Source organism: Arachis ipaensis, chromosome B02, assembly GCF_000816755.2.
Source record: "Arachis ipaensis cultivar K30076 chromosome B02, Araip1.1, whole genome shotgun sequence".
NCBI lineage: Eukaryota > Viridiplantae > Streptophyta > Magnoliopsida > Fabales > Fabaceae > Arachis > Arachis ipaensis.
In genome coordinates this window covers 90609451-90623171 of record NC_029786.2, presented here as the reverse complement: position 1 = coordinate 90623171, position 13721 = coordinate 90609451, and the positions used below count along the sequence as shown (strand labels likewise).

General features: G+C 35.6%; 3 protein-coding genes across 4 annotated transcripts; all 3 read left to right on the top strand.

The window, feature by feature from the left end:
* LOC110268969 (TMV resistance protein N-like) lies at window positions 2533–3701 on the top strand. Its single transcript, XM_021116160.1, has 2 exons — window positions 2533–3308; window positions 3600–3701. Exons 1-2 carry the CDS (start codon window positions 2845–2847, stop codon window positions 3670–3672), a joined length of 537 nt encoding a protein of 178 aa, XP_020971819.1. The 5' UTR covers window positions 2533–2844; the 3' UTR covers window positions 3673–3701.
* LOC107625686 (probable WRKY transcription factor 19) lies at window positions 3695–8020 on the top strand (the record flags this gene model as incomplete). The annotated part of the gene is made up of 5 exons (XM_016328379.2): window positions 3695–4060; window positions 4304–4582; window positions 4933–5754; window positions 5863–6330; window positions 6805–8020. Coding segments are annotated over 5 exons (1980 nt in total), but the record flags the coding sequence as incomplete, so codon positions are not given.
* Window positions 8351–11604, top strand: LOC107625693 (serine/threonine-protein phosphatase 7 long form homolog). Of its 2 annotated transcripts, XR_002357772.1 has the most exons (5): window positions 8351–8793; window positions 8987–10065; window positions 10180–10259; window positions 10433–11145; window positions 11349–11604. XR_002357772.1 is itself a non-coding variant. In XM_021116157.1 (4 exons), exons 3-4 carry the CDS (start codon window positions 10194–10196, stop codon window positions 11084–11086), a joined length of 720 nt encoding a protein of 239 aa, XP_020971816.1. In that variant the 5' UTR covers window positions 8351–8793; window positions 8987–10065; window positions 10180–10193; the 3' UTR covers window positions 11087–11342. The 2 variants fall into 2 exon arrangements, 1 of the variants encoding a protein (XP_020971816.1); XM_021116157.1 differs by lacking the exon at window positions 11349–11604 and having other exon boundaries at window positions 10433–11342.

Below are 13721 nucleotides of genomic sequence, written 5' to 3'. Positions count from 1 at the left end.
TTATATTATAAATATTAAATAGAGAATTAATTTGAATTAATTGATTGGTAAGCTCATTTGTCTTTAAAGAAGTATCAGAAATTTAAATTCCATTTTATATAGATAATAACTCATTAGTTTGTGATAAATCTTTAAATAGAAGTTAGATTCGTAATAAATTAGTCTTTATTTTACAAAGTTAAAAAAAATATCAAATAAAAACAAAAGTATTCACGAGTTACGGGCAAAACCTCGGTTAGCAATTGAATTTGTATTATTAGTTAAAAATAATAAATTTGAATGATTTTCTAATATTCATCGGATAGAATATATTGTTGAATTATTAGCCTAAAAGAATTGAATTAATAACTAAATAATGACAAAAAATAATAAATTTTAATGATTCTAATATTTTTTGTACATATAATATTGAATATTGATGTTGAATTTGTATTATTAGTTAAAAATAATAAATTTTAATAATTTTCTAATATTCATCGGATAGAATATATTGTTGAATTATTAGCTAAAAAAATTGAATTAATAACTAAATAATGACAAAAAAATAATAAATTTTAATGATTCTAATATTTTTTGTACATATAATATTGAATATTGATGTTTCCCAAGTCCCAACCGTGTCATTGACTTGATTTGCTTCACAAAGAAGGTATCAAGTCTGTTTACTTCTTCTCTAACTTCCTACGAACTGACAAATGATCTTCCAGCCTCCTCCATAAGCTTCCTAAGCCTCAGCTTATATATGACTTGAGTCAGAGCATCACTTTTAACCAATCGCTGTTATGCCTTCCCAAAACCAAGAATATGATGCGTACATTAGTTCCGGATTGCAGTTCCGTCATCCTTTTATTTCAGGTCTCTATGATGCACTCAAAAGTGTTGGACTGCATGTTTTAGCAGACCGCACCGAGCCCAAGACTAATAAACTTTTCTTATCTGGCGCAATCGAACGATGCAGAGTTTCTATCATAGTTTTCACAATAGATTATGCTGAATCAACCTTGTACTTGCAAGAACTCGTGAAAATAATGGAGTGTCATTGGAGGAAAGATCAGAAGGTTGTGCCCGTGTTCTATTGCTTAGATCCCTCCCAAGTATGCAATCTGAGCGGTTATTTTGGGGAGATTTTGTCGCGAACTCTGCAAGGAATCTCAAGGGATGAAAACAGGATGTTGAGTTATGAGACCGCCCTTCGACAAGCTGCTTCCATTTTACCCAGGTTTCTTCCAGATATCTGGTAATTAAATTCTCCCATGTTTTTTAATGCTTTGATCTTTATTCTTGATGAGCCATGACCTTTTGAGTATCTTTGGCTTGTTGGAGACTAGAGTGGAACGTGATTTTGTCATTCAATTCTTATCATGTTCCTCTGATAAATGTGCATATTGAACAATGTTTGTGAAGGTACCAGAGAGTGAGAGGGTTTGAAGAGAGTTGGGAGAGAAAACAAAGATAGAGAGAACGAGTAAAACCAGCAATACCACGTGACTAACAAAATTTATTATTTTTTTTGGGTTAACATTTGACTAATTATAGACTAAATTCTAAACCCTAAAATTCTAATTTACTAAAAAATTAAAAATAAAGTGTTGGCCCAAAGTATCGGCTAATATTGATAAAAAAATGTTGGCTCCTAACATTTTTCATCTGTTGTTGACAATGACTTTTGATGAAAAGTGATTGATACAAGTTGGGTAGTATTTATAGAGGTATTAGGGTGCTGCTAACTAACTTAATAATGGCATAACTACCTAACAGCATAGTGACAGCTATCAATATTTCTAACAAACTTTCTAACTTAACTAATATCCCTAATCATTTGTATTATTGGTTAATGATTATGCTTTATATTTATATTTTTTTCAGGAATAACAGAGAAGTTAAGAGCCATATAGTTGGACGTGTTACATCCTTGATAGGTTCAACGAAATTATTCATTGCAAAGCATCCGGTGGGAGTAGATTCTCGTGTGCAAGATTTGATTCAACTCTTAAACAATCAGAAAGAAGATGGTGTCCCCATAATAGCAATATGGGGAATGGCGGGAATAGGTAAAACTACAATTGCCAAAGCCCTCTACAATCAAATTAGCCACAATTTCGAGGTGAGGACATTTGTCCCAGACATCCAGGATAGCGTGGCGGATTACACAAGGAGGCGGCTTCATTTCATTTTGAGAGACCCAGATGAAACACAAGCGCAAAACTTTGACTCAACAAGAAAGTTATGGTGGGAAGGACTTCGTTGCTTAAAGGTACTTCTTATAGTTGATAATGTGAGAAGTGACCTAGAGCTGGGGTTTTTGGCAGTAAGTCGTGAAAATTTTGGTCCAGGGAGTATAATAATCATCACGACAAGAACAAAACATGATCGACTTCAAGAGATTGGAGTTAATCATATATATAGAGTGAAAGAAATGGACTACAACGAATGTGTTGAGCTTTTTAGTTGGAGCGCATTCAACAAAGCCACTCCTGAAAGAAGTTTTTCTGGTCTTATTAATTATGCAATTGAATATTCTGATCTTGGAACATAACAAAAAGAAAAAAAATTGCAACTCCCTTAATCCTGAAATTTCACTCCTCTCCACCCTATTTTTAATAATTATGTAATGTGCATACTGAAAATCAGCCACGAATCAGCCACCCGTTTTACCAAAATAAATTCATTAATAATAAAAATAAACTTTTTAATATAATAAATTGTTAAAAAACTTTTACTTAAGGTGAATGTATCCTACTAGGGAATAAAATACTTTTAATTCAGTTTATAGTGTATGCTGCATAGATTTAGTACTTGTCCAAAAGTTAGTTCAGTGTGTTTTATTTTAACATTTAAAAACTTATGCAGCAAAGGCCGTATGATGTATTCTTGAGCTTTCGAGGCAAAGAAACTCGCTCAAAGTTCATCTCACATCTTTATGCATCTCTTGAAAACGCTGGTATCTATGTTTTCAAGGACGAAAACGGGCTAGCAAGAGGGGAAAATCTCTCAATCTCGCTTCTGAAAGCAATTGGAGAGTCTAAAACTTATATCATTATTTTGTCACCAAATTATGCATTTTCAAGATGGTGTTTGCAAGAGTTGGAAGACATCATGATATGTTGTAAAAACAAAACTCAAAAGGTGCTGCCAGTATTCTACCATATAGATCCCTCGGAAGTGCGAAATCAGACTGGTAAGTTTGGACAAGCTTTTGATAATCTTATGAAAAGATACCCGGATAAAATAAAAGGCAAGGAGCAGAGTTGGAGGAAAGCACTCCGTGAAGTTGGATGCATTGCAGGGCTTGTCATCCGAAAATCCAAGTAAATTAATTAATATCCTTCATATTTTGCAGGAATCTCTCTATTCTATCTACAGGTGTTTAAATATATAAAGTTTGGACAAATTCAAAATTTAAGAATTGCATACTAAGATTCTTTTTCTTTAAAATTTCTTCCGATATAAAAGCATATGAAATTCTTACTGATATAATTCAACTTAATTTTGTCTAACTTGCGTGTGTTTATTTTCTTTAAGCAACATTATACTTACAATGAAACTAAAACACCTTGAGAAAGTTGTAAATCTTCTCTTACTGTGTGTATAATCTCTAGTGCCTACGGTGTAGGAATGAAAGTGGGGATATTAAGAACATTGTTGAACAAGTTACTCATATGCTGGAAATGAAGGAATTGTTCGTTGCTAATCATCCCGTAGGAATCTCAAAACTATTCCAAACAATGATGTACAGAAGAAGCTTAAAATAAGTTTTGATGGTCTAAGTGATGATAGGGATAGAGAAATATTTCTTGATGTAGCATTTTTCTTTATTGGAATGCACAAAAATGATGTAATTGATATATTAAATGGCTGTGGGCATTTTGCTGAAATTGGAATAAAAGTTCTTACGGAACGATGCCTTATTACTGTGGACACTAAGAGGAAACTTGGCATGCATGGTTTGCTGCGAGACATGGGAAGAGAAATTATTCGCGAGAGTTTGCCAATGAAACCTGAGGAACGCAGTAGGTTGTGGAATCCAGATGAAGTGCTTAATGTATTATCAAAAGACATGGTAAGAATTTCAAGTATGTTTTCAAATTCATATAACAACAATGATATATTGTGAAAACTTTTGTTTCATTCTTTTCAATTATATTTTCGAACAAGGGAGTGGAACTTCAATGATATTCTATTCTCTTGAATTTTTATCATTCCACCTGATTGGAGTTTTAGTTATTTGACTATCTTTTCAAGTTTTTAGTGCTCTTTTAGCTACCCTTAATCCAATTTTACTTTTTGGTTCCTATATTTATAGGGAACAAAAGCTATTGAGGGACTTGCTTTGAACCTGCCAAAGTCATTGGATCCAACTCAGTTAAAGACAGAAGCATTTAAGGAGATGAAGAGACTGAGATTGCTTCAGTTTGCAAATGTGCAACTTGTTGGAGACTTTAAATACCTTTCAACAGATCTTCGATGGTTGTGCTGGCATGAATGTCCTTCAGAATATACAACTGCAAACTTTGATCAAGGAAATTTAGTTGCCATTGACTTCAAATATAGCAAACTCGACCTAGTATGGAAGATGGGTCAGGTATAAATTCTGAGTTTTATTTACTTTTGTGGTTGGACATAGCAAACCTCAAACAAAGAAAACTTCAAGAACAAGTGAGAAAAACAAAGTTCATGATCTTTTTAGACATGTTGAAAGATTGGAGAGCTTTGCATTTTTATAGGTGTTTGTTTTGTGTTTTGTTTTTTTATATGGGAACCCTATTCCCCCACCTTTTCTGTATTTCTGTTTTCTCATATTAATGAAATTCTTATAAAAAAAATATATACCTATTGACAAATTTCTAAAAACAATTCAAGTGAATTTTCATATATTCAAATCTTGTTTTTTTTTTTTTAGTTCTTGAATTCATCTCCTTAAAATTCTTGCAGATGATGAAGAATCTAAAATTTCTCAATCTTAGTCATTCTCAACATTTGACACAAACTCCTGACTTTTCAAATATGCCCAATCTTGAAAAGTTAATACTCAAATATTGCCCAAAGTTGACTTCGGTTTCTCATACCATTGAACATCTCAAGCAAGTTCTTCTAATCAATTTGAAAGGGTGTTCACGGCTTCGTGTACTTCCAAGAAGCATCTACAAGTTGAGATCTCTCAAAACTCTCATTCTTTCAGGATGTTCATTGATTGATAAGCTAGAGGAAGACATAGAACAGATGGAATCATTGGCAACTTTGATGGCAGATAAAACTGCCATAACACAAGTGCCTCATGCACTACTAAGATTAAAGAGCATTGTGTTTATTTCTTTGTGCGACTTTGAAGGATTATCGCGCAATGTGTTTCCTTCAATCATTTGGTCATGGACCTCTCCAACAAATAATTTCTCACCCCAAGTGCAAACATTTTTGGACTTGTCAAATATTGTTTCCTTAATAGTTCCAAATAGAAAGTCTCAAGGCCTATCATCCATCATCAGAGGGCTTCCACAGGTTCAGAATGTTGGGCTGGAGTGTGGCTCACAACTTCAAATAGCAGATGTAGCTTCTGATACTTTTAAGGTCACAAACTGCAATGAAATGATAGTAACATCAAGTGCATCAAATGTCTCAAAAAGGAGTACCTTATCATTAGCTGGTTGTTGCAGCAAACATGACATTATTGAAGCTGAGATTTCCTTGAATTTAATTTTAATCCAAATGGGAATGAGTTGTGCTGTCACAGAGGTACTTAGAGAGAATATTTTTCAGGTTTGTCTCTATTGTCAACCTATTCACTTGATTCAAACTTTAACTGTATGAGATTTACACCTTATATTTACATTCCAATTCTAAAGTATGTTTTTTTTTATTGTGTAGAAATTTAGTGCCAGAGTACCTGGAGATTGTTTGCTTCCTGGCAACAAGAATCCTGATTGGTTAGCATACAGTAGCAAAGATTCTTCTGTAACTTTCCATGTCCCTCAAGTGAATGGGCGTAAGTTAAAGACAGTGTTGTTGTGTATAGTCTATTCTTCTTCCCCAAACAATGTACCGTCAGAAGCCCATATTGTCAAAAATCTGTTTATCATAAATCACACAAAAACCACCCCTTATGTCTATGATGGAGATACACTGGCTTCACTTAAAGATGAGGAGTGGCAGAAGGTAACATCAAACCTTGAAGCTGGTGACAAAGTGCAGATTGTTGTTGTTGCGGGGTTAGGATTCACAGTGAAGAAGATAGCAGTTTATCTCGTATATGCAGATCAACAAGCTGAAGGTATTGTTTGTGCTGACGATATGGTAGCATATGCAAATTTCACTGTTCATGGTGGAGATAACAATGTAAGTGCTAATTGTCTAAGTATCTACGAACATTATTTTAAAGTATACAATTTATTTCGTCCATGTTATGTTGCAGGTTAAATTTGATAGTTTTTAAAGCAAAATTGCACTTTAAGGACCTGGTTATATTTGCATTTTTATTTGACTCCTATATTTTATGTTATTACTACCTTTAAGTTTATCTTGGGAGTGCTGCTACTATTTTGAACTTCAAATTAACTGCTGCTGAAATTATCAACTTGTAGAAAGTCTTTTCTGCTGTCATTAAAAATGTAAAAGTACATTTATTCATTTTGCCACCTATATAGTATGCTCACACTTGCCTATACTATAAAGAAGTATGTAATTGTTGAAACTTCATATTCAATTATACATTAGTTCTCTCCTCTTTTACTTTCTCTATGTTTTTGTACTTATTTTGTTCATTTCCTCTGCTGATTCTGTGTAAAACTAATGCTCATATCTTATTTTCAGAAAAATTTGAACTCACTTGGAAAACGAAAATTCCAGAGAGTATGATCATCAAATAGTCAAATAAGCACAACCCACATTAAGTCTTTTCTGAATTAGATTCATGAAGGCCAAGACACAAGTAACGAGCTCCATCTGGATAGAGAAGGTGATAAGACACCTGAAATCATCATTATCGTTCTCATTTTAAACTACAGCTTGTTTATTTACTTGTTGTTAGATTCATAGCGAAATCCATGATACAAGAACCGCGCTGTACGCGCAGCAGCGCTATGAGGCAAGGAGCCCAAGGAGAACCCAGGCTTGGCTAGGGGCTTGCCTAACTGGGAAGTAAAGCAGCATAGGAAGGCCATCATACCTTGAAAATTAGATCTTAACTTGTTACAATTTTGCTCTGTTGCAGTTGAAGCAATTCAATTTGTCCAACAACTTGAACTACAACAACCAAAATGATAACAATTATGCTTATATCATAAAATAGAACGTAACAAACTTACATCCATGACACTTACTTTTTTATCTGTGCTGGAAACAGGAATCTTATTATTGATTGCAGGTGTAGCATCAACAGCAGGGACACTGAAATTCTTATCTCTCATATCATCAACATTAGAAGCATCTTCTTTCTTACCAACAACCATGCTATTCACAATGACATCTTCTTGGCATTCATCAATGTTTTGGTCGATCGACTCATCATGAATGAGGTAAACTGCAGTGTTCTTCGCAATGACTCCATCCCCAAAACAACAACCACCTGAACTTTGTCACCAGCTTCAAGATTTGATATAACACTCTGCCAATCTTCATCTCTAAGTGAAAGCAAGGTATCTCCCTCATATAGATAAGGAGTGGTCTTTGTGTGATTAATGATCAACAGATTTTTAAGAATTAGGCCTTCATATATCATGATATCTGGGGAGGAATAAACAATGCACAATGTCACTGCCTTCAAATTATGCCCTTTCAGTTTAGGGACTTCGAAAATCATAGAAGAACCTTCACCATTGAAACTTAACCAATCAGTATTGTTGTCACCAGGGAGCAAACATTCTCCCACATCACTGGTACTAGCAGCCAGTTTCTGTATGATTAATGATTCACAATAACATAAGCTTGGTTAAGAATACAAATTTCACTTGTTCAAGTAATAAGTGTATAAGATATGACAGAGTATATTTTAATGATTTGCAAATCTAAGTGTTAATTTAATCATTTCTCTTTGCAGTTGTTCATATAAACAATTCATTGGTTAGTTTTCTGAAAATAATATTTGTGCCTAAGGTCTTTTGTTTGCTCTTGTTTTCTCTCTTTCTAAATACTCTCTAGATTAATTCCATTTTTACTATGTATTATAAATTTATAATTGAGTGTACTTAACTAATTCCAAGAGTTAGTTTAAGAGTTGAGAAATGCCTTATAAATATCTTGTAATACTACTTTTGCTAAAATTCTTTTTAAAAATAGGAAGAATCTATATAGTAAACGAAATAAATTAGAAGAAAATAAAATCTCCGGTTGTTTGTATTTGTGAACCGCTTTCTAACCTGATACTCTGAATATTTGGGAGCTCTCCGATAATGGATGATGTACCATGGAAGCTATTATTTGGCATAGTTAAAGAAACAAGACATGAAACATTTGCATATGTTTGCATTTGGGGTGAGAGGTTATTTGTTGGGGAGGTCCATGACCCAAATGATTGAAGGAAACACATCACGGAACAATCCTTCAAAGCCACACAAAGAAACATATACAATGCTTTTCAATCTTATCAGTGCATTTGGCACTTGTGTTATAGCAGTTTTATTGGCCATCAAAGTTGTCAAAGATTCCATCTGTTCTAAATCCTCTTCCAACTTGTTAATTTGTGAACATCCAGAAAGAATGAGAGTTTTCAGAGATTTCAACTTGTAGATGCTTCTTGGAAGTATACGAAGGCTTGTGCAACCTTTCAGATTGACTAGAAGAATTTTTTTAAGATCTCGAATGGTATGGGAAACCAAAGATAGCCTTGAACAATATTTGAGTATTAACTTTTTAAGATTAGGAATGTTTGAAAAGTCAGGAGTTTCTGTCAAATATTGAGAATGACTTATTTGGCCAGGCAGCTTCCTACTTTGCACCTACCCGTCCCCTTTTGTCTATTGTTTGCAAAGTAATTCTTAATCATTTCCACTTCCAGGCTTTCCCATTCATTCATCCCGGTGGTGCAAGGCCGGCCGAAAGGTCTTTTGGCCGACTCCTCTTCATGTTCTATTGATCAGAAGCATCCAGCAGCGCCACAAGAGCTAATTCGTTCTTAGCTGTTTTAGCTTCTTAGAAACAGACTAAAGGGAACTACCGGCTTTGTTATGGATAGAGGTTAGATAAAAGAAAGAAGAAGTAGCTTTCTGGCTTTGAGCTGGAACAAGGTATGATCCTTAGGAAGGGCAGAGCCCGTTTCCGATGTGAGATAGAATATCCGGGGATCCCTAAATAAAGCGTTCGCCTCTATCGCCTACTTACTCGGGGATGCCGTCTTAGATCTCCCGATCCGCCCCCTGCGAGTGCTGGGAGGCTTTATTCACGGGATAGGCTATCAATTCGGTCAGAAAAAAGCGGAAGAAGCGCTGTGCTAGTGAATCGAGAAGTCTTTCACAGTCTTATTTATTGAAGTGAACTTTCTGCAATAGCCGAGTTCATCCAAGGAGCAGAAGAGGGTAGAGGAGGAATCTGTCGCTACTGTAGTTACTCTATTGTCTCTATCTGTCGGTCCTTTCCGTATTCCCGTTCTCTTATAAGATTGAGAATTTCCAACTTCATTAACGTCTGCAAAAAATTCAATAAAAAGTAAATAAATAAACGAAGAAGCTACCTGCGAACTTTTTTTTTTTAATATTGGGCCAAAGGTGGTGTTACCCACCAAAATGACCATACAGCTGAGGAGAGTTTAACGTCGCTATGGGAGCCGTCAAATGCTGCAAGAAAAACATCAACACCGTTATGTGGAAAACGTCACTAACGTTTTGATCAAAATGTTACCGACATTTTGTTGTGCATGATCAACACGTGGCAGGTTCCTCTCTCTTCTCACACATTGATGAAAATGCCAACTCTCTTCTTCCTTCATTCTTTTTTCTTCAGTCCATAGTCTCATTATTCTTATCCATAGTCTTCATTCTTTCTTCTTCATTTTGTTTATCCCACATCCCCACAACAAAAAAAACGACAGCTCCACATTTCCGCAACAAGAAAAATGGCAACAGTCAAAGATTAAAAAAGGTTAGTATTTTAAACGTATTATTAGTAGTTAGTTAGGGTTAATGTTATTGTTTTGTAGTAAAAAAGAAAAAAGAAAAAATATAAGTAATTTTTTTTTATATTATTTTAATGTAGCGTTAAAGACAAAAATGGAAAAACGTGACATCACACGTGCTGACGAGCATATATCAGAATATCTTCAACATCCTATATATGTAAGTAATTTTTGTGTTTACTGTTATGCTTAATAATTAATAATTCAATTAGTAATTATAAATTATTTTGATTTTTAGTAATTATTAATTATATTTGTTACTAAACCGAGTATTAGTTTGGTAATATTGACTAGTTCTGGTTATTGACGGTTAGTTATTATTTTTGTTATCAGGGTTCAAGAAATTTGCACAGTAGACACTTACACCAAATAGACTCATATGATGCTAGGGTGGAAGAACAACTCAGAGAGAGCGGATTCTATCATATATCTCAGATTGGAAGGATCATGTCTCACGGTCCAACTATAGATGCACTAGTTGAAAGGTGGCGGCTTGAGATGCACACATTTCATCTTCCACACGGCGAGTACACAACTACGTTGGAGGACGTTGCCATGATTTTTGGACTCCGAACTCACGGCTTGCCAATTACTGGATCAACTGACCACAGCACAAATGGGTTAGAGAATGAGTGCATGACCCAATTTGGTATTGCTCCTGGCCCGAACGACTATAGAGGAAGCGGAGTCAAGCTAGCATGGTTCCGCACCCTAAAGCGGCGCCAACATTTGAATGGCGCAGTAAGTAGGGAAATTTATGTAAAATGTCACATAATGTGTCTATTTGGAACAACCTTATTTAGTGACAAGTCTGGAATTAGTGTGCATTGGAAGTATTTGTCGTTGCTTCGTGACTTTTCTCAAATTCACAAGTTTAATTGGGGTTCAGCTTGCCTTGCACACATGTATCGATCCTTATGTCGGGCATCTAGGTATGATTGCAAGGACATTGATGGTCCTATGTCATTGCTCCTTGTATGGGCATAGTTACGAATGCCGTCAATAGGACCACTGCCGATGGATACTACTTTTCCATTTGCTCGCAGGTAAAATTTAGCTAAGATGTGGATTTAGTGATTTTTACTGTAGTAACTGATATTACGAATGACTTATGATTTAATTTGATGTGGTGAGTGGTTGATGGTTGAAATGATTTATGAATTGAGGGAACCCTTAAGGGTGGTTAAGTCCAGTTTTAGGGGAAGTTATGTCCAAATTTTTATAAAAATGAGTTGTTGCAATATGCCAGGTGGAATGATTATCAATCAGCTATCGAGCAATATAAAAATTGGACAACTGCTGACGTCAGGAGAAGGTTGGACGATCTTTCTCCGGACGGAGTATATGTTTCGTCATTTAGATTTGATGTTATGCTATATTAAATTCATGATTGCTCATTTATAACTTTGAGATTTAATGTGTTTTTACAGTTTGTGTGGGATGCATATAGTCCCAACCGAATTGCACCACATCTTATTCCATTTGAGACCATTTATATTACCTTTAACTGCTGCAATCACAGCTTCTTTAGAGTTAAACTCCATTCCAACAACGAATTCACCATCTACGACAACAGTAGAAACTGCACAAATGATAAAACAAAATAATAATAATAATAATAATAATAATAATAATAATAATAATAATTACCTTTAACATCACAGCTTCTTTAGAGTTAAACTCCATTCCAACAACGAATTCACCATCTACGACAACAGTAGAAACTGCACAAATGATAAATGATAATCTGTATTGACCATGGCGACCATTATCAACCTTTTGAGCAGTACATGGACTGGTATGTTCGTAATTTTGGTCATCACCTGCGTCTCTCCGATCTCCGAGCTGAAGAACAACAACCACAACAAGAGTAATCACATCAACAAGAGCAACCAGCTTAGCAACAACACCTACCACGGCAAGATCAACAACCATATTCATAGCCATATATATACCCACCGTATCCGTACCTACCACATCCACAAGCATATGCATACCCACCATGCGCACAACCATATTCACAGCCTTTCACTCAGCCTGTTATATCATATCCACCATACTCACAGGAATATGCACAACCTTTCACTCAGCCTACCATACAGCCATACACACAGCCCTCTACGATGCACGAGGAATACATACCGACCCAGGCACCGCACTATTCGTTGACACAAATACTAGGGACATCGACACATGATGAGGAACAGTATAGGAATATTATTGATTGGGTTCAGGGTCCTGAGTCATCTCAATGGGTAAATAATTTATTCTCTACCCAGGACCCTGTAAAGGTGCCGGTGCCTCAAAAGGGTCCTGGTCGATTATCTTTGGATGCGAGCTGTCCACCGCGGTCCTTTTCTGAGTACTCTATGCCGAGGAGCTCTGTTGATTCTGGTAGGAGTGTCCATAGGGGTATTGGATGTCGGCAGAATCCGACACTGATTTTTATGACCGAAGAGGATGAGGAGGAGACTGACAATGCGGTTGAGGAGACTTGTGCAGGGGAGCATGAAGTCGATCAGCTCGGTTTAGTTCCTGATGCGGTTGATGAGGGCGGTACAAGTGATGAAATGGTTGACGAAGCAGGTGTAAGTAATTTGATTGTTATGCATTGAATGGGATTGATATTTATGTTTATGAGACATTATTTAGTGATATAGTAATAGTATTGTGTTAAATTATTTTTGGCTGTTGATTTAGGTTTGCTATTCACCCTATTGTTTCTTGATTAAGGTTGGTATTCATATTATTGATACATGAGTATTGACCAGGGCTAATTTTTTGTTATCATTCAGGTGCCCAGGATAAGGGATATGACCTTAGGATTGACCCAGCTCGTAAAAGTGCCTCTAGATGGTCTCCGTCAACCATTAAAAAGAGGGTGAAGAAAGGATGTTCCAAAATGGCACGAAGCATGAAGAAAACTTTCTCTAAATGAACCATTGTAGTAATATTTATTATACATATGTAGAGAGACTATTGTTTAATGATAGTGCACAGTAGGGTTTAGATTGTTGTGAACATGGTTGATGAATTGTTGAGATTGAAAGAACCCTAAAGGGTGGTTAAGTCCATTTTTAGAAGAGGTTATGTCCGAATTTTTTTAAAAATGTAAGAGTTTAACTATTGAATTGTGTGAAATGTGACTTGAAAGAACCAAACTTCAACTGAATATCACCTAAACAAGTTAAATGGACAACACTAAAAAAGAGATTAAATCAATAACATGGAAACAACTAAAAATAAGAGCAAGTGAGTTAAATGGATATAACTGAATACAAGATTAAATAACATAAATGGGGACAGTTAAAAATCAGCCAAGATGACAACTACTCATTCGGAGCCGAACCACTAGCACTAGCTCCTCCACGATGCGGGCATCTACTTCAGTTGTGACCCTCACCACCACAAAGTCTACAACGCCTAGGACCACGTAAATCACGCATATCCATTTCATTCAAGAAGCGTGTTTTTTTAGGACGACCTTTGGCCACTCGCCTGAGGTGAGGATTTGGTATTAGTCGTGGTCCTTGATACACAGGCCATGTTGTTGGATTTCCTAGTGGTCTGAATCGGGTTCTATACACCTTTCGGATCTCTGCCATTGTATATACCTCATGCA

What these genes read in the sequence shown, in the direction of transcription:
- LOC110268969 (XM_021116160.1), top strand. Translation starts at nt 2,845, where the DNA reads ATGCAGCAAAGGCCGTATGATGTATTCTTGAGCTTTCGAGGCAAAGAA. An exon ending in CTTGTCATCCGAAAATCCAA is followed by an intron (nt 3,309 to 3,599) that starts GTAAATTAATTA and finishes TATAATCTCTAG; the next exon opens with TGCCTACGGTGTAGGAATGA.
- LOC107625693 (XM_021116157.1), top strand. Translation starts at nt 10,194, where the DNA reads ATGGAAAAACGTGACATCACACGTGCTGACGAGCATATATCAGAATAT. An exon ending in ATCTTCAACATCCTATATAT is followed by an intron (nt 10,260 to 10,432) that starts GTAAGTAATTTT and finishes TTTTGTTATCAG; the next exon opens with GGTTCAAGAAATTTGCACAG.